We start from the raw sequence: 19,416 nt of genomic DNA on the forward strand, positions 1-19,416 counted from the left end.
ACCTTGACTGGATGAAATATGCTCAATCATAGCTTTCAAGTCTTACCTACAATGCATGTTTAAAACTGTGTCTCTCCTGGTCTTGGTATCTTCCTGCTTGACCATTGTCATATCAGCGATTCATTCCTAATTATCTTTATCTTTGCCTTTGCTTTTATTCTCTAGCTCTTCATTGGATTGGGGTTCCCATATGAAGGACCTGCCCCTCTGGAAGCCATTGCTAATGGATGTATTTTTCTGCAACCCCGATTCAACCCACCTCACAACTCAAAAAACAATGAGTTCTTCAGAGGGAAACCCACATCAAGAGAGGCAAGTAATGGCATTATCCATGGGACAAAACATAGACATTATCATAGAAACGGAGAGAAGGAACTCAGGATGGAACTAAAGAAAATCAGGCACCATTTAAAAAAGGTGTAGCCCACAAGTTATAACAACTCCATAGAATATGTGGCACCATAGGTCTTATGATCAGATTTCTGAGGAACTATGCATAGACAAAATGCACATTGACAAAAACACAAATTACATCTTTGAACTGCTGCAAGAAGTTATGCTCATCTCCTCATACTGTTCTGTCAATGACCATGAAGTGTTCACCATCACAACATCTATGGCAGAGGATCATTTGTGGTAGTGACAGAGCATCGATGAACCAGGCAGAAGTAAATAAATGCATTCATTAGGTCATTGATACTTTTCAAGGAGAGCAGACTCTCATCGCTTGTTACTACAGTAAGGTAACCACAAAACAAAACGGTATCATTTTCTACTTTCTAGCTTCTCCAATACCTAGTCTTATGATCTTTGCTGATGTTGCTACTGGATGAACCTGATCCCAGATTGAAACATGGCTTGATAGATCATATTTTTGTTTTTTGGTTGTAACAAGCTGGTCTTTTACTGAAACACATAGTGCTACAAACCTGGTTTTATCAGTAAAATAGAAGTTTATTACAGACAAGAAATAAATCTAAATAAAATGAACCAAATTATTTGCATATAATGTAAACATAAAAAATTCAAAACATGTTTTAAAATATAATCCCACTAATCCCCAAAATGTTCCTTTATAGTACTTATGCCAAAGAGAATTTCCTTCTCTTTCACAGTTACAGGGTTTAATTTAACTGTGACTTCAATTCCCCATTCTTGAGAATCTGATAGCTTCTTTCATACAACTGAGCTCAGATATTCTCAGCTTCAAATAGCCCCTTCAATGTTTTAACCAAACACTTCTGGCCTTGAATCTCCAAAACTAAATTTCTTACTCAGAGGTCACCTCTTCCGTAATAGTTATAAAATACCTCAAATTTTTTGGAATGACTGTTTTGCACATTAATCTTCAGCCAAGACTCCTACAAATGACCAAATTGAAAGGCTTTTTTTTTCAAGCTGTGGATGGGTTCCCTCAGCCCAAAGAAAAATTCCAGAATCTTCTGTCTGAAAGTCTAATGATTTAAGTTTTCCATTTGTAACTCTCCCAATATAAACAAAACCCCATTACTTCTAGGAAGTTGCTCTCGAATACTGTGTTTCAAAATAAATCACCATGGCTACAAAAATACTAAATTAATCATTAACCATTTTAAATGCACAGAAAATTTATATGCCACTATCTGAAAATTCAAAATCCAAATTAGATTACATTATATAAAGAGAACAAAGAGTACAAAGAGAACAAAGAAAATTTACAGTCCAGGAACAGGCCCTTCGGTCCTCCAAGCCCGAGCCAATCCAAATGTACTGTCTAAACTTGTTGGTCAATTCCTAAGCATCTGTATCCCTCTGCTCCCCACCTACTCATGCATTTGTCCAGACACATCCTAAGTGAATCTACTGTGCCTGCCTCTACCACCTGTGCTGGCAACGCATTCCAAACGCCCACCACCCTCTATGTGAAGTACTTATCGCGTGTATCCCCCTTAAACTTTCCACCTCTCACTTTGAAAGCATGACCTCTTGTTATTGAATCCTTCACCCTGGGAAAAAGCTTGTCTCTATTCACCCTGTCTATACCCTTCATGATTTTGTAAACCTCAATCAGCTTCCCCCTCAATCTCCTTTTTTCTAATAAAAACAAACCTAACCTAGTCAACCTTTCTTCATAGCTAGCACCTTCCATACCAGGCAACATCCTCGTAAACCATCTCTGCACCCTTTCCAAAGCGTCCACATCTTATTGGTAATGTGGCGACCAGAACTGTACACAGTATTCTAAATGTGGCCGAACCAACGTCTTGTACAATTTTAACATGACTTGCCAGCTCTGATACTCAATACCCCATCCAATGAAGGCAAGCATACTATATGCCTTCTTGAGCACTCTATCCACTTGTGCAGCAACCTTCAGGGTACATCATACAATATATCATACTGTATTATATATAAATTATCCATCCTACATAACAGTAAGATACGATCAATGACATTCCTACTGAATTGAGAATAAACTACAGATCAACCACTTGGCTTCAATTCTACTTATGTTTATATTGTATATGATAACAATCAATGTTCTTTATATTAATGCCTGTAATGCAGGAAGTTGTCATGTGTTCATCTTTCATTATTTTACCCTTTTGATTCTTTTAATGAAAAGATTCAAATCAACAGATGATTTATGCATAATAAAGCCTATCCCTGCTCTTAGAATGACCCAAACAGTGACAGCAACAGAGAAGCACTACAATGAGGCACATGCTTCTACTGGAAAGATTATATAGAAAACTCAGGATATTAAAGCAAGTTTTTGCTGCCTGCCCAGGTACAGAGGGGTATAGTTATGCATCCCAGATTAGGTGATAAGAATAGTTATAATTCCATGTACTATTCACAAGTTCATGTTCCAGGAGAAGTGTACTTTGATGTGTCTGACAGGAAGGTCCTTGCTCGGTAGCCGGAACTACACAGAAAAGATTATTATTTTGACCAGTAATCAGAGGAGTTATCGGTGACAATTACAAGGAATCATCATTACTCATCTCTGAAATCTTTGCCTCAGTATAATGCAATCCACTTTAAACATTACAGTCTGACATCCTTCTACTCCATTTGCAAACAAAAATTCACTCCAACTAACTAGCCCTCCTACAACTTGACAGCCCATCTGCCTGGACATGACTGTGACATGAATTGGCATGAAATAAATGCATACTTTCTTATTTAACTAACATTTTGAATATTCACAAGTTACTTAAGTGCAAATGAATACTAAATACACCATCACTCTATTCATTTCATATGTTGTGCTTCCCTGGGTTCTGAAACACATGTCTTCACATCATCTATTCTATGTGCCCATTTTGGGTCAGCATTGCAGGAGATGGTTGGTTCTTCAAACTGTCCAAAAGGTTCATGGAACCCAGAAGACCCTTCTCATACGTTCACTTGCTCTGAAACTGTTTATTGTTGCTTCTCACTTCAATTGGCATGAGGTCTGGTGTTTTCTGCTATCCTAAAACATAAAAATATCATGCAACTATGGTATTTGGATGGCTTTTTGCTAATCATTCATTTCACTATCAGCATCTTCCTTCTGCAGTGGGAGGACAGGAATGAAAGCTAACAGATAAGTTTCCAAGTTAGGATTGCCTGCCCTTTGGGTATAAGGCTCATTCAAGACAGTGTTAAACTATAACTGATTTTAGCTTCCATTGACAGGATATAAAATAGGAACCTGAACAAGCCTTTTTCAGCCACATGCATTAGTTAATCAGTGGGGCTTAATGATTGGTAAGTATTATTTGGAATTGTGAATGAATGAATTCTCTATTCTTCTCTGACTTTATGCCATGGATATTTACACTGTAATACAGTCCCAGAAATATGATCGAAAAACAAAATATTTGTAAGTATGCAGTGAAGTTACGGAATGGAATGAGACAGCAATAGATTCTCCTTTCCTTACTTACTTGCCCTTAGGCTGCTCCTGAAGTGTGCGGACTGGCTGTTAATTTTAAAGACCACAGATGAATTTTCAGTTGCTTCAATTCCAGTTGTACATTGCTTTTATACCATGTAAATGGGTAGATTCAGGAAACTGCAAATAAATTTCTTTACAAATTAGTTTTAAAACAGCTTCACTCAGTCCAAAAAATGTTAGTCCCCATCTTATTTCTTTAATTCGAAATTAGACTTAAACAATCATAGATATTAAGAGTTACCAGAACACTTGTTACCTCAAAGGGGGTCTCTTCTTGTCTAAAGTTTGCTTCACTGTGGCTCACTTTACTACTCCTGGTTTTGAAATTATGATCCTCATTCATTTTAGAAATAGGTATGCATGCTGTGCAAATCACAGTTTCAATGTCAAACCTATTTTCTAATGCTTGGCTGTAAATCCTAATTAATGTTGGTAATGCTGATTGCTTTAACATCTTCTACCTTCAGTTTGAAAATAGCTTTAGTTAATCAGTATTAAAAATATGGATAATCTGTATTTATGGTCTTCTTATAATCAATTTTTTTAATATAGATCCATTAATGGTAGAATATTTGGCTTATCACCCATGCATTAGTTATGTGGACAAGGTTTCAATGATTGATGGGAAATTCTACTGTCAGTTAGCTCAGTCATTTAGTTTTGATTGCACCACAAAGTGCTCTGATATCAGTACAAGCAGCCAGCAGCTGCAGGGAACAGATTTGCGTTTATGGAATGCATTACTTTGTAGTAATCTCAAAAGCATCTCTGTGTATTAACCAGGTTGCTGTTTCATTGAAACTCACAATCAGAGGCCTACAGATTCTCCTTTCTTTCTTTCAAAATAATTAAAGTTAACTTGTAGTTATGGCAATTTACCAACTATGCGAGATCAAATTGGTCTTGAGCAGGAGGGCAAATCGGGCAATCAAGAATTGCCAACCAATTTTAAGCCCTGCAAAAGCAAATTGGCTGCTAAATTGATCTTTATTGTGTGAATGGCAGTGGAGAGAATTGATGGTGGACATAGACTGCATAATGCCTGAAAGGGCTGGTTGCTATTGTACAATTTTCTTTGTGTCCTACTTTCCTCACATCAAATTATCTTTGCTTCTCCAATTATTCTTCTAATTCATTCACAATCTGTTTCCCTCTCAGTTGTTGCTCACTGTTTACCTTCCTCCTCAAATGAGCTGCTCAGTGGCATGCACTGCGGCAAAACAGCTACTGACTTTCGATGGTCATTGAGTGTACTCCCTACATGCTCTACAATAAGTTTCATGGGATATCTTCTCTGGGTTGGTTTGGGAGAAAAATAATCCCCCTATCAGTAAATAATGTGAAAAGGCATACACAAATAGAAGCACAGCCTCCTCAGTGAAATAGCAAATTGTCACTGTTGTTTAATACTGCATTTATTACTTCAAAAACGATATTGTGGTTGAAATCCAACATGTTAATTGCTTTGATGCAATGGAAAGATGTGAGACAATAATTGAGAGGACATGGCAAAGCACATTCTGTCAATTTAATGAACCCGAGTCATAAGATTTACAGAAATGAAGCTGCAATATTCCTGATGCTTTATTTTACCATGCAGTATCAGATCAGATTTTATGCATGATAGTGTATTTTGGTGGCAATACAATTAATAAGATGCACACATTATGTATGATATAGTGACACCTTTGTCACATACAATAAGTTGTTTCATTTCTTACTTTGAGAAATTACGTAGCCCTGTCTGGAGCATTCGCTCTGTGTCAATGTACAGCTTATAATATTAAGCGACATTATTCCTCTGTTATCAGTTGGCTTATAATGGAAACAGTCTGCATGCAGAGTTGCAGCTGTTAATGTCTCACCAACCTGAAATAAGGAAGCTCCAATATTGTTAGATAATATATCAGGACCCTGTACTACAGGCAGCATCTGACTACAAGGAAAACTCTCTGAATAAACCTTGTTCAATAATAGAAAATATCAGGTACAGAAATTCTATAAGCCAAAATGTAAGAAACCTTTGTGTACTATTACATGAAACATACAATGCAAATATGATGCATTGTTAATAAAAAGAGATTTTTAACAACCAATTTGCTTTGACACTGGAGAACATAACCAAGGCAAGTGATTTTGTAATAGCTCAAAAATTTCGACACATACTGCATGCAGTCTGCTTCCCCTAAGCAGAGGTGCTGTGATTCTGCATAAAGAAGCCCAGAGGCAGTGAAAATGCTAATTGCTGAGAGAATCAGAACAATTGCAGTATCTATGGTTTTGATTTCAGTTGTGTGGCTAGCAATAGATCTTGTACTATTGCAGAAGCAAACATAGCAAATGTGATACCAAACACAAAAAAAAAACATTAAATTGTGTCAGGAAATTGGAAACACTGGTAAATGATTACGTAAATTGTAATTTGCATAATTCTAATGCACCGATGTATCATTCCTTTCATACTTGCTTGGGGGTACTATATTGTGATGACGACAGATGTCAAGGCAAGCACTATGTTCATCCCATGCTAATTTCATGTCACTTTTGCATCTATGTTGCAAGACATAAAACCCACGCCAACTGGACCTATTCAATTCTCATCAGAGACAAGGCTCCTTTTTTAACTCTGAAGAAGAGTCACTAGATCTCAAACATTAACTCTGCTGCCTCACTCCACAGATCCTACCAGACCTACCTAGTTTCTCCAGCAATTTCTGTGTTTATTTCTTTTTAGATTTTGGTAAAAAAAACATTTTTCTTTTCAAACCTTTATGGAGTCTCAGTTAAAACAGGCTGCAGAGACATAACTTGGATTCACATCACTCCCATCCATATCGCTCCTGTCCCAACACACACAGTCCCCTTCCATGTCTAGAATTGCATAATGATTCTTTGCTGAGAGTCCAGACATCCATTAAAACATACAAACAGCTGATCCCCAGGAATAACATTGCTTTGTTGCCAGCTTCAGCTCTCTGAGTTAGTCTACAAATTTCACTATGCTTATAATGTTGACAAGATAAAGAGGTTGGAAATGCTTGAAATTTCTGATATTGAGATTTTAAGGGGTATGGATAATTGACACTTTTAATGAGCTGTAGTGAAAGCATTTTTTATGAATACATGACTTTTAAAGTTTTTTTAATTTATCCTATTATCGTTAAGTTTTATACAGATTATATAGTGGCTGAAAGAGCATGTAAGTGTCATAGATTGACATGGATGGGCCATGGGTAGAGGGATAGAGGGGTATGAGATGTCATTGAAGGCACATTGTACCATAGGATGAGGGTGCAGAGGCATCGCTTGGCATGGGATCATTTTTAAGAGCGTTCCAACTTATCTTACAAAAGATTCCTTCATCCAGACTATAGTTCATGACATTTCAGAGGGCTCATGAACCACAAGTAGTTTAAAATCTGGCCTGACTCTATACAGGTTGAGAAGCATGAGGACATGCCTATCTCTACAAGGCTTTGGCTACATTGGATATTTAGAGTGCAGGCTCGTGAACGAAATGAGGTCACACCTTAAAGGCACTAATTAAAAATCAAAAACTCTGGCAATGAGGTTGGAGATTTTGAAATTGGATCCCACTGTCATATTCATTCCTTCACCAAGTCTTCCAGACTCCATGAAAATTGAAAAATGATTTTTGAGAATTAAAGTTAAAAATATTGCATTGGTAGAAATTAGACCATATTCTACCCAGATAATAGATGTAAATTAGGCAAAATGAGGTCCAGTTTAAGCAACGAATGCACCCCAAGGATGCTTATAAGGTGCATTTTAATGTAGCTTAGTGTTGGCATGATATAAATTTGGGTTTGACCTTTTTCCAAACTGTATTTATGTAACTGAAGGACCTCGTGTCTATTTTAAGCCATCCTACAGAAATTTGTTTGCAATGTTTAGAGCAGGAATTGGGTTTATCCCTCTCTGGATTCTTAAGCTGCCACTACAGTTTACGAGCAACAACAACTTATATTAAGAGAAAGAGCTAATAAAAAGCATTTTTTTTTTTAAAAAGTTCAAGACTATTTTGTGTGAAAACAAGAGGTGCAGGATGGTTCTCTAAATCCACTGTCTTCACAATCATCAACTACATTGCTACTGTTGTCTCCCAACTCATTCTGGAAATACGTTTGACCAATGGAGAAACTTGCAGAACATTTAAAAGTGTTACGCAGAAGAGATGTATGTGAATGCAGGACCGGTGTTGATAGTTCACCTAAATAATAAAAACTAGAGCCAGGAATCAAATTCGAGGATATCTCAAGTCTCCTATACGAGGTAAATGCTGCACGCACCCTATTACTGGCCCAAACCCAATTTAAAACATACTATGCTAACTATGATTCATATTTAACTAATAGCACAGCAAAGTAAAAAGGAAAGATAGTGAGGGCTATTTTCCTGCTGTTCCTCTCTGTGTTTTTTTTTTCTTACTGTGTGTCGGATAACTCCAGTGTTAGTAAGGCAGAAAACATTGTCCTATATTCCCTGAGAAGGGAGTGATGCCCTTATTTAAAATGTCACAGTTAGATGGTGATGGTTCTCCTCTTAGCAAATTCCTTAAATATCAAAGTTTTATAAACACATAAGAAATAGGAGTAGGTGTAGGAAATTGGCTCAAAGCTAATTTGGTTTTACTTAGTATGGAAATAGGCTCTTCAGCCCAACAAGTCCACACCGACCCTCCGAAGAGCAACCCACCCTACACCTAACACTACGGGCAATTTAGCATGGCCAATTCACCTAACCTGCACATTTTTGGACTATGGGAGGAAACCAGAGCACCTGGAGGAAACCCACACAGACACGAGGAGAATGTGCAAATTCCACACAGACAGTTGTCTGAGGTGGGAATTGAACCTGGGTCTCTGTCACTGTGAGGCAGCAGTGCTAACCACTGTGCCACCATGCCACCCATTTATTCTTTCATGAGATCAGTGGCAAGACTAATATCTATTGCTCATCTCTAAATCCCACTGAATTGAATAGCTTGCTAGGCTATTTCAGCAGTCAGTTAAGACTTATTGTGGATCTGGAGTTACATGCAGGTAAGGTCAGCAGCTTTCCTCCGTAAGAAGATGGGATTTTGCAACAGTCAAAGATAGTTTCATGATCTTCATTACTGCTGATTATCTTTCAATTACAGATTTGATTAATTGAACTTAAAGCCCACAGCTGCTTTGGTGGCAATTGAACCTATGTCCCCAGAGCATTACTTTGTGCCTGTGAACTATTATTCCAATGACATTTCCACTACAGCACCAACTTTCCATCACGGCCTTCATTTTCCTCCCATAACCCTTGACACTGTGCAGAACAAAAGTCTGGCAGACTCAGCTTTGATTGTATTTAATTACTTAAGCTTTCAATGCTTTCTGCCGAAGAGAATTCCAAAGATTATCGTATTTCTGAAAGAAGAAATTCCTCCTAAACTCCATTTTAAATGGGGCCCTCTTTATTTTAAAAATGTGACAACATGGCTCACAAGGGAAAATATTCTTTCAGCATCCTTCCTGTTATATCCCTCTGTATGTTTCAGTAAGATCACCTCTCATTATGTGATCACACATAGAATCATATTTGCTCATGCAAGTTCTCTGGTTCCATGGAGGACGTTTTCAATACAAATGTGGGTAACACGAACATAAACGCTTGTAAGGTCATACCATTTGCCTCCAATGCTCTAGGGAAAATAGCCCCAGCTTATTCAGCCTCTCCCTATAGCTCAACCCTCCAACCATGGCAACATGCTTTTCTGAACCCTTTCAAGTTTCACAACATCCTTCCCCAACAGGGAGATCAGAATTGAATGCAGTATTCAAAAAGTGGCCTAACCAATGCTGAGTAGAGCTGCAACATGATCTCCCAAGTCCTATACTCAATGTTCTGACCAATAAAGTTAAGCACACCAACACCTTCTTCACTATCCTGTCTACCTGTGACTCTACTTGCAAGGAACTATGAACCTGCGCTCTAATGTTTCTTTGTTCAGCCACACTCCCCAGGATCTTACTATTAAGTGTTTACGTCCTTCCCTGATTTGTCTTTCCAAAATGCAGCACCTCACATTCATCTAAATTATTCATCTTTGACTTTTTATGACCATGAGATCATAAGACATAGGAACAAGTCAGCTATATAGCCCATTGAGTCTGCTCTGCCATTCACTGAGATTATGGCTAATCTGATAATCCCAATTCCACTTTCCTGCCTTTGCCCCAAAACTTTTGATTCCCTTCCTGAATAGCAATCTGTCTATCTCAGTCTTGAATATGCTTAATGACCCAATCTCAACTGCCCTCTGTGGTAAAGAATAGCCTCTAAGCGAAGGAGGTCTTCCTTATCTCTGTTTTAAATTTGCGATCCTATTTGTGAGATTATGCCACTGGTCCTAGACTCTCCCACAAACGGAAATAGCCTTTCTTCATCTATCCTGTCGAATGCCCTAAGAATCTTGTATGTTTCAATTAGGTCAATTCTCATTCTTCTAAATTCCAATGAGTACAGGCATAATCTGCTCAATCTCTCCTTTTAAGACAGCCCCTCCATAGCTGGTGTTGGCCAAGTGAACCTTCTCTGAAGAGTCTCCATGCCGGTATATCTTTCCTTAGATAATGCCAAAAACTCTTCACAGTTTTCCAACTATACTAGAGCTTTGTACAGTTTTAGAAAAATCCTCCTACTTTTATACTCTATTCACTTTGAAACAACGGCCAACATTTCATTTGCTTTCCCTATCACCCATTGAACTTTGATGCTAGCTTTTAGTGATTCAAGCTTTTAGGTGATTCACAAATGAGAACTCCTTCTGTTCCGTAGCTTTCTGCATTCCTTCTTCACTTAAATAAAATTTAGCTCCTCTATTTTTCCTGCCAAAATGCATAATCTTATATTTTCCAACATTATATTCCATCTTCCAAGATTTTGCCCATTCACTTTATCTATCTATATCTCGCTCTGTCGAATCTTTGTGTTATCCTCATCTGTTGCCTTCGCACATAGTTTTGTGTACTTGGCTACAGTACATTCACTTTTCTCATCCAACTCGTGAATATATATTGGCATTAACTGTGGCCCCAGCACTGATCCCTGTGGCACTCCGCTAGTTACAGCTTCCTGAAAATGTCCTCTTAGCCCAACTCTGTCTTTTATGAGTTTCCATTTATTATCCATGCTAATATACCACCACCAATATCATGAGCTCTTTAGTCTAATGTGTGGTGCCTCTTCAAACATCTTCTGAAAATCCGAGTATATTATATCTACACTCCCCCTTGTTACCTCCTTAAAGAATTGTAATACATTCTACTATATTCTAAATCTAATTTTCCCTTCATGAAGCCATGCTGATTCTATTTGATTATACTGTGCATTTCTAAATGTTGTGTGATTAAATCCCTTCTATTAGACTCTAACATTTTATTAATAACAGACATTAAGCAAACTGTCCTCAGATTACCTGATTTTTGTCACCTTCACTTCCTAAATAAAGTTGTACAACTGATGTTCTCCAAGTAAATTTGAACATTTGAGGAGTGCTTACATTATTCTGTATCTTGCACAACATTGACATTGAGTACATTATACAAATCTTGTTGAGGCGAACCTTACACTTCAGGGATTGAATTCGATGCCTGACAGTGAAGATAAAGGGCAGACTGTATTCAGAACACTGAAAACCTATTCAGTCCTTAGCAATAACCAAACTGGACTAGGGTATGTGTTCAACATTCTTCAATGTGTTAAAGAGGCTCACAGGCACATTCTGCCCAAATGCATTTGAATAAATAACATACAAACAATCAGATCCCTAATATTATGCCCTGATTGAATGTATGAAATTATCAATCAAAACATAGTGTGCCTGGAAATAATGGCCCAAAACTTGTTGTGGCAGGCAAATAAACACCACCACTGTTGATTAGACTAGCTCATTCCATTTAACATTGACAGTGGTTTTGCTCTACAAATTGAATGTTAAAAAGTACCCATAGTCCATTCAGACCCAGGTATCAAGATATTGGTATCTGTGTGTCTCCTTAACCAAACAGATTGAACAATTCTGAAATTAATAGCACAATTATTGTAAGGAAGTGCAATTTAATGTAGATGAATTCAATGTCAAGTTAAAGACAAAAAGAGAGACAAAGACAAGGAAAGGAAGATTTAATTAAATAGAAATAAACGTTTGTCATTTTACTTTTTAAAATCTCCATCAACAATTAAAATTTGAAGGATGAGACTCCACAGTGGTAATGGTTAATTTTCAGTGCCTGCAAAGTTGACTAGAAATCTAGGAACACGGGACTTAGGAGTAGGCCATTCAGCCCCTTAGGCCTGCTCTACAATTGAATAAGGTCATGACTGATTGCTTTGTGGTGTCAACTGAATACTTCTGTCTGTCAACCATTACTCTTGACCCCCTTGTCTATCAAAAATCTATCTAACGCTATCTGCCTTAATTTATTTATCAGCAGTTCTGGTCACCACACAAGGAGATATGCAAGACGGGTTATTTTACACAAAGGGTCGTTGATGCCTGAAATACATTGCCGGGGAGATGGTAGAAGCAGATACAATAGCAATGTTTGAGAGGCATTTAGACAGACACATGAACATGCAGAAATAGAAGGATACAGACTATGTACAGGCAGATGGGATTAGTTTAGAATGGCATCATGGTTGGCACAGACATGGTGGGCCGAAGGGCCAGTTCCTCTGCTGTACTGTTGTGTGTTCGTAATTGACCCAACCACCATTACATTCTGCGGAAGTGAATTCCACAACCTAAGATTTGTCAAAGAGAAAAATATTCTCTCCTTATTGAAAGCGAGACTCCTTATTCTTGAACATTGTCCCTGGTTCAGTTCTCCTCTACAACAGAAAACATCCTCTCAATGTCCACCCTGTCAAGTCCCCTCAGATTTTATATATGGTTACCTCACATACTTCTAAATTCCAATGGGTATTGGTCCAATTGTTCAATCTTTCTTCAGAAGACAACCCCTTCATCTCCAGGAATGAGTCAAGGGAAACTACTGTGAATTGCTTCTAACTCAATTATAACTTTTCTCAATTAAGGACACATAATGTCTAAGTTTGGCAAACAATAACTATGGTGTCCATCTACCAATTTTTTTTTGCATTAAACTTGTCTATAATTCATTTGCAAGGGTTGGTTAGCTGTGTAGTCTCAATTGGGAGAAAATGAGCACTGCACATGCAGGGGATCAGAGTCGAAGATTGTGGTGCTGGAAAAGCACAGCCAGTCAGGCACCATCCAAGGAGCAGGAGAATCGACATTTCGAACATAAGCTCTTCATCAGGAATGAGGGGATGGCTGAGTGATTAATGAGAGGGGATGAAAGATAGCTGAGAATGTGATAGATAGATGAAGTTGGGGGTGAAGGTGATGAGTCAGAGAGGAGGGTGGAGTAGATGGGTGGGAAGGAAGATGGACAGGTAGGACAGATCAAGAGGGTGGTGCCAAATTGGAAGGTTGGATCTGGGATAAGATGGGGGAGGGGAAATGAGGAAACTGGTGAAATCCATATTGATACCATGTGGTTGGAGGGACACAAGGTGGAAGATGAAGCATTCTTTCTCAAGGCGTCAGGTGGTAAAGGTTTGGTGGTGGAAGAGGCCCAGGACCTGCATGTTCTTGGCGGAGTGGGAGGGGAAGTTAAAGTGTTCGGCCACAGGGTGGTGGGGTTGTTTTATGCGTGTATCCCAGAGATGTTCTCTGATGCGTTCTGCAAGTAGGCCATAATGTACAGGAGACCACATCAGGAGCAACGGATACAGTAGATGGCATGTATGGAAGTGCACCTATTCACTCCACCCTCCTCCCTGACCTATCACCTTCACTCCCAACTTCATTTGCCTATCACATTCTCACTACCTTCCCCCCATCCCTATCACCATCCCATTTATCCCTCAGCCCCTTTGGGCCACCCCTCATTTCTGGTAAAGAGCATATGCTTGAAATGTTGACTCTCCTGCTCCTAGGATGCTGCCTGACTTGCTGTGCTTTTCCAGCACCACACTCTTCGACTCAGTTGTCTCAATGCCTGGTTTTCAAGTAGAGTAATGCCAACAGCATGAGGTTGCCATGAAGGGCTTTCCTTCTCAATCTTTCCCCTCATTTGAGGTCATAGAGTCAAACAGCACAGGTGTGCTGACCCTCAGGTTAAACCACCATCAATCATCTCATTCTGATGGGAAAGCAATCCTCTGGGACTATGGTGACTTTACTTTTACAAACTCTCCTTGACAACATACATTTCTACCTTTCTTTGTGTCATCAGAAAATTTAACTTCATCAGAATGTAACGTCCCTTCATCTAAGTCATTGACATGGAGTGTAAGTCGTTCATTTCCCAGCAGCACTTTATCAGTTATAGACTGCCAACCTAAATTGCAGTTAAAGTGTCAGCCAACGCAGTCATGTATCTACCATGCAGGTGTAGGAAATTCAGCCACTCTAACCACTAATTTGGGAAGCCACACAGCAGTATGCTATTTTCACAAAGTTAATGGCAAAAAGGGACATCTTCTCCAGTAGGTTTAGATTTTTCGGTTTATAGAACATTTGCCTCTCATCTGATTTTGATGTGGCATTTGTGAATGAAAAACAGAAAGCAATATTAGCATCGCCATTATTTTGACATCAAATTTGGAGAAACAAATTACTGAATCTATTGTTTTCTTTGTTTCAAGGTTTCCTCACAGCATCCATACACTGAGTATTTCATTGGTAAACCACATGTATGGACAGTGGATTTCAATAATACAGAGGAACTGGCATCAGCTGTAAGGACAATTTCAGCAACCAAGGTATGGTTATGTTTCAGGACAATAGAAAGAAAGAAAGAAGAAAGACCCCCATTGAGAAAGAACACTGTATGATATGGTTCATGATTTCATACTGGCTTGTGTGGGAAAAGGCATGATGTATTAAGAGCTCAGGGAGAGAAGACCTGTATCAAATTAATGTAAGTTGTATCTAATTGCTCTCATACTGTAAACCACATCTTGTTAAGACAAGAGTTCCATCTTGTTGAGATTCAACAATAATTGATCGTCTACTGCTGTAAACCAAATCGGCCCTTAGACCGAGTCAAAGGAAAGAGGATTGGTGGCAGCATCAGTCTACCCACATTCACAACCACCAGACATGCTGAAGAGCTTCACAGTCAATTACATGCTTTTCAAGTGTAGTCACTGCTGTGTTGTAAGAAACACAACAATCATTTGTGTACAATAAGCTTCCACAAACAGCAACGTGATGATAACGAGCTAATCTGTTATTCAATGTCAAGTTAAATACAGAAAGGAAGAAAAAGAAAAGGATTGATTGATTGATTGATTGATTACTCCACTCCCCCAACTCCCTCCTCCCTACCTTTTATCTTAGCCTTCTGGGCACACTTTCCTCATTCCTGAAGAAGGGCTTATGCCCGAAACGTCGATTCTCCTGTTCTTTGGATGCTGCCTGACCTGCTGCGCTTTTCCAGCAACACATTTTCAGCTCTGATCTCCAGCATCTGCAGTCCTCAATTTCTCCTCCTGTTTGATTATGTTGGCTGCTTTCCCAAGGCAGTGGGAAGTATAGACAGAGTTAATGGATGGAAGGCTGGATTGCGTGATGGACTGGGATGTTTCAGGATATAGAGTCATAGAGTCATTGAGTCATAGAGAGGTACAGCATGGAAACAGACCCTTCGGTCCAACCCGTCCATGCCGACCAGATATCCCAACGTCCCACCTGCCAGCACCTGGCCCATATCCCTCCAAACCCTTCCTATTCATAGACCCATCCAAATGCCTCTTAAATGTTGCAATTGTACCAGCCTCCACCACATCCTCTGGCAGCTCATTCCATACACGTACCACCCTCTGCGTGATAAGGTTGCCCCTTAGGTTTCTTTTATATCTTTCCCCTCTTACCCTAAACCTATGCCCTCTAGTTCTGGACTCCCCGACCCCAGGGAAAAGACTTTGTCTATTTATCCTATCCATGCCCCGAATAATTTTGTAAACCTCTATAAGGTCACCCTTCAGCCTCCGACGCTCCAAGGAAAACAGCCCAAGCCTGTTCAGCCTCTCCTTGTGGCTTAGATCCTCCAACCCTGGCAACATCCTTCTAAATCTTTTCTGAACCCTTTCAAGTTTCACAACATCTTTCCAATAGGAAGGAGACCAGAATTGCATGTAATATTCCAACAGTGACCTAACCAATGTCCTGTACAGCCGCAAGATGACCTCCCAACTCCTGTACTCAATACTCTGACCAATAAAGGAAAGCATACCAAACACCTTATTCACTATCCTACCTACCTGCGACTCCACTTTCAAGAAGCTATGAATCTGCACTCCAAGGTCTCTTTGTTCAGCAACACTCCCTAGGACCTTACCATTAAGTGTATAAGTCCTGCTAAGATTTGCTTTCCCAAAATGCAGCACTTCACATTTATCTGAATTAAACTCCATCTGCCACTTCTCAGCCCATTGGCCTATCTGGTCTAGATCCTGTTGTAATCTGAGGTAACCCTCTTCGCTATCCACTGCACCTCCAATTTTGGTGTCATCTGCAAACTTACTAACTGTACCTCTTATGCTCGCATCCAAATCATTTATGTAAATGACAAAAAGTAGCGGGTCCAGCACCGATCCTTGTGGCACTCCACTAGTCACAGGGCCTCCAGTCTGAAAAACAACCCTCCACCACCACCCTCTGTCTTCTACTTTTGAGCCAGTTCTGTATCCAAATGGCTACTTCTCCTTATATTCCATGAGATCTAACCTTGCTAATCAGTCTCCCATGGGCAACCTTGTCGAACGCCTTACTGAAGTCCATATAGATCACATCTACTGCTCTGCCCTCATCAATCTTCTTTGTAACTTCTTCAAAAAACTCAAATCAAGTTTGAGAGACATGATTTCCCACGCACAAAGCCATGTTGACTATCCTGAATCAGTCCTTGCCTTTCCAAATACATGTACATCCTGTCCCTCAGGATTCCCTCCAACAACTTGCCCACCACCGAGGTCAGGTTCACCGGTCTATAGTTCCCTGGCTTGTCTTTACCGCCCTTCTTAAACAGCGGCACCACGTTTGCCAACCTCCAGTCTTCCGGCACCTCACCTGTGACTATCGATGATACAAATATCTCAGCAAGAGGTCCAGTAATCACTTCTCTAGCTTCCCACAGAATTCTCGGGTACACCTGATCAGGTCCTGGGTATTTATCCATCTTTAACCGTTTCAAGACATCCAGCACTTCCTCCTCAGTAATCTGGACATTTTGCAAGATGTCACCATCTATTTCCCTTTTAAGAAAGGTGGGTGAGAGAAAGCAGGAAATTATAGACCAGTTAGTCTGACCTCAGTGGTGGGAAAGATGCTGGAGTCTATTATAAAGGATGAAATTACTGCACATCTGGATAGTAGTAACAGGATAGGACAGAGTCAGCATGGATTTATGAAGGGGAAATCATGCTTGACTAATCTTCTTGAATTTTTTGAGGATGTAACTATGAAGTTGGACAAGGGAAATCCAGTAGATGTAGTGTACCTGGACTTTCAGAAAGCTTTTGATAAAGTCCCATACAGGAGGTTACTGAGTAAAATTAGGGTGCATGGTATTGGGGGCAAAGTACTAGATTGGATTGAAAATTGGTTGGCTAATAGGAAACAAAGGGTAGTGATAAACGGCTCCATTTCGGAATGGCAGGCAGTGACCAGTGGGGTACCGCAGGGATCTGTGCTGGGACCACAGCTTTTTACAATATATGTTAATGATATAGAAGATGGTATCAGCAATAACATTAGCAAATTTGCTGATGATACAAAGCTGAGTGGCAGGGTGAAAAGTGATGAGGATGTTAGGAGATTACAGAGTGACCTGGACAAGTTAGGTGAGTGGGCAGATGCATGGCAGATGCAGTTTAATGTGGATAAATGTATGGTTATCCACTTTGGTAGCAAGAACAGGAAGGCAGACTACTACCTCAATGGAATTAATTTCTGTAAAGGGGCAGTACAGAGAGATCTGGGTGTTCTTGTACACCAGTCAATGAAGGCAAGCATGCAGGTACAGCAGGTAGTGAAGAAGGCTAATAGCATGCTGGCCTTCATAACAAGAGGAATGGAGTATAGAAGCAAAGAGGTGCTTCTGCAGCTGTACAGGGCCCTGGTGAGACCACACCTGGAGTACTGTGTGCAGTTCTGGTCTCCAAATTTGAGAAAAGACATTCTGGCTATTGAGGGAGTGCAGCGTAGGTTCACGAGGTCAATTCCTGGAATGGCAGGATTACCTTACACTGAAAGACTGAAGCGACTGGGCTTGTATACCCTTGAGTTTCGAAGATTGAGAGGGGATCTGATTGAGACGTATAAGATTATGAAAGGATTGGACACTCTGGCAGTAGGAAACATATTTCCACTGATGGGTGAGTGCCGAACCAGAGGACACAGCTTAAAAATACGGGGTAGACCATTTAGGACAGACCTCAGGAGAAACTTCTTCACCCAGAGAGTGGTGGCTGTGTGGAATGCTCTGCCCCAGAGGGCAGTGGAGGCCCACTCTCTGGATTCATTTAAGAAGGAGTTGGATAGAGCTCTCAAAGATAGTGGAATCAAGGGTTATGGAGATAAGGCAGGAACAGGATACTGATTAGGAATGATCAGCCATGATTATATTGAATGGCGGTGCAGGCTCGTAGGGCTGAATGGCCTACTCCTGCACCTATTGTCTATTGTCTATTGTCTATAGTCTGTATCTTCCATATTCTTTTCCACAGTAAATACTGATGCAAAATATTCATTTAGTATCTCCCCCATTTTTTGTGGCTCCACACAAAGGCTGCCTTGCTGATCTTTGAGGGGCCGTATTCCCTCCCAAGTTACCCTTTTGTCCTTAATATATTTGTAAAATCCCTTTGGATTCTCCTTAATTCTATTTACCAAAGCTATCTCATGTCCCTGTTTTGCCCTCCTGATTTCCCTCTTAAGTATACTCCTACTTTCTTTATACTCTAAGGATTCACTCGATCTATCCTGTTTATACCTGACATATGCTTCCTTCTTTTTCTTAACCAAACCCTCAATTTCTTTAGTCATCCAGCATTCCCTATAACTTACCAGCCTTCCCTATCACCCTGTCAGGAATATATTTTCTCTGGATTCTTGTTATCTCATTCCTGAAGGCTTCCCATTTTCCAGTCATCCCTTTACCTGCAAACATCTGCCTCCAATCAGCTTTCAAAAGTTCTTGCCTAATAGTGTTGGCCTTTCTCCAAGTTAGAACTTCAACTTTTAGATCTGGTCTATCCTTTTCCATCACTCTTTTAAAACGAATAGAATTATGGTCACTGGCCCCAAAGTGCTCCCCCACTGACACCTCAGTCACCGGCTCTGCCTTATTTCCCAAGAGTAGGTCAAGTTTTGCACCTTCTCTAGTAGGTACATC

At 39.8% G+C, this 19,416-nt stretch overlaps 1 protein-coding gene across 3 annotated transcripts in view; it reads left to right on the plus strand.

Annotated features, from left to right (window-relative positions):
- The window catches only part of mgat5b (alpha-1,6-mannosylglycoprotein 6-beta-N-acetylglucosaminyltransferase B), an 876,343-nt gene that overhangs the window by 832,900 nt on the left and 24,027 nt on the right, over positions 1-19,416 (plus strand). For all 3 annotated transcript variants that reach the window (XM_088000554.1, XM_043714644.2, XM_043714643.2), the window contains 2 exons: positions 166-312; positions 14,663-14,779. In XM_088000554.1, coding sequence (XP_087856680.1) covers positions 166-312; positions 14,663-14,779 — 264 coding nt within the window. The remainder of the gene's footprint in view (positions 1-165; positions 313-14,662; positions 14,780-19,416) is intronic.

Source organism: Chiloscyllium plagiosum, unplaced genomic scaffold (genome assembly GCF_037043375.1).
Source record: "Chiloscyllium plagiosum isolate Xiang-an unplaced genomic scaffold, Cpla_swu_hap1 HiC_scaffold_25, whole genome shotgun sequence".
Lineage (NCBI taxonomy): Eukaryota > Metazoa > Chordata > Chondrichthyes > Orectolobiformes > Hemiscylliidae > Chiloscyllium > Chiloscyllium plagiosum.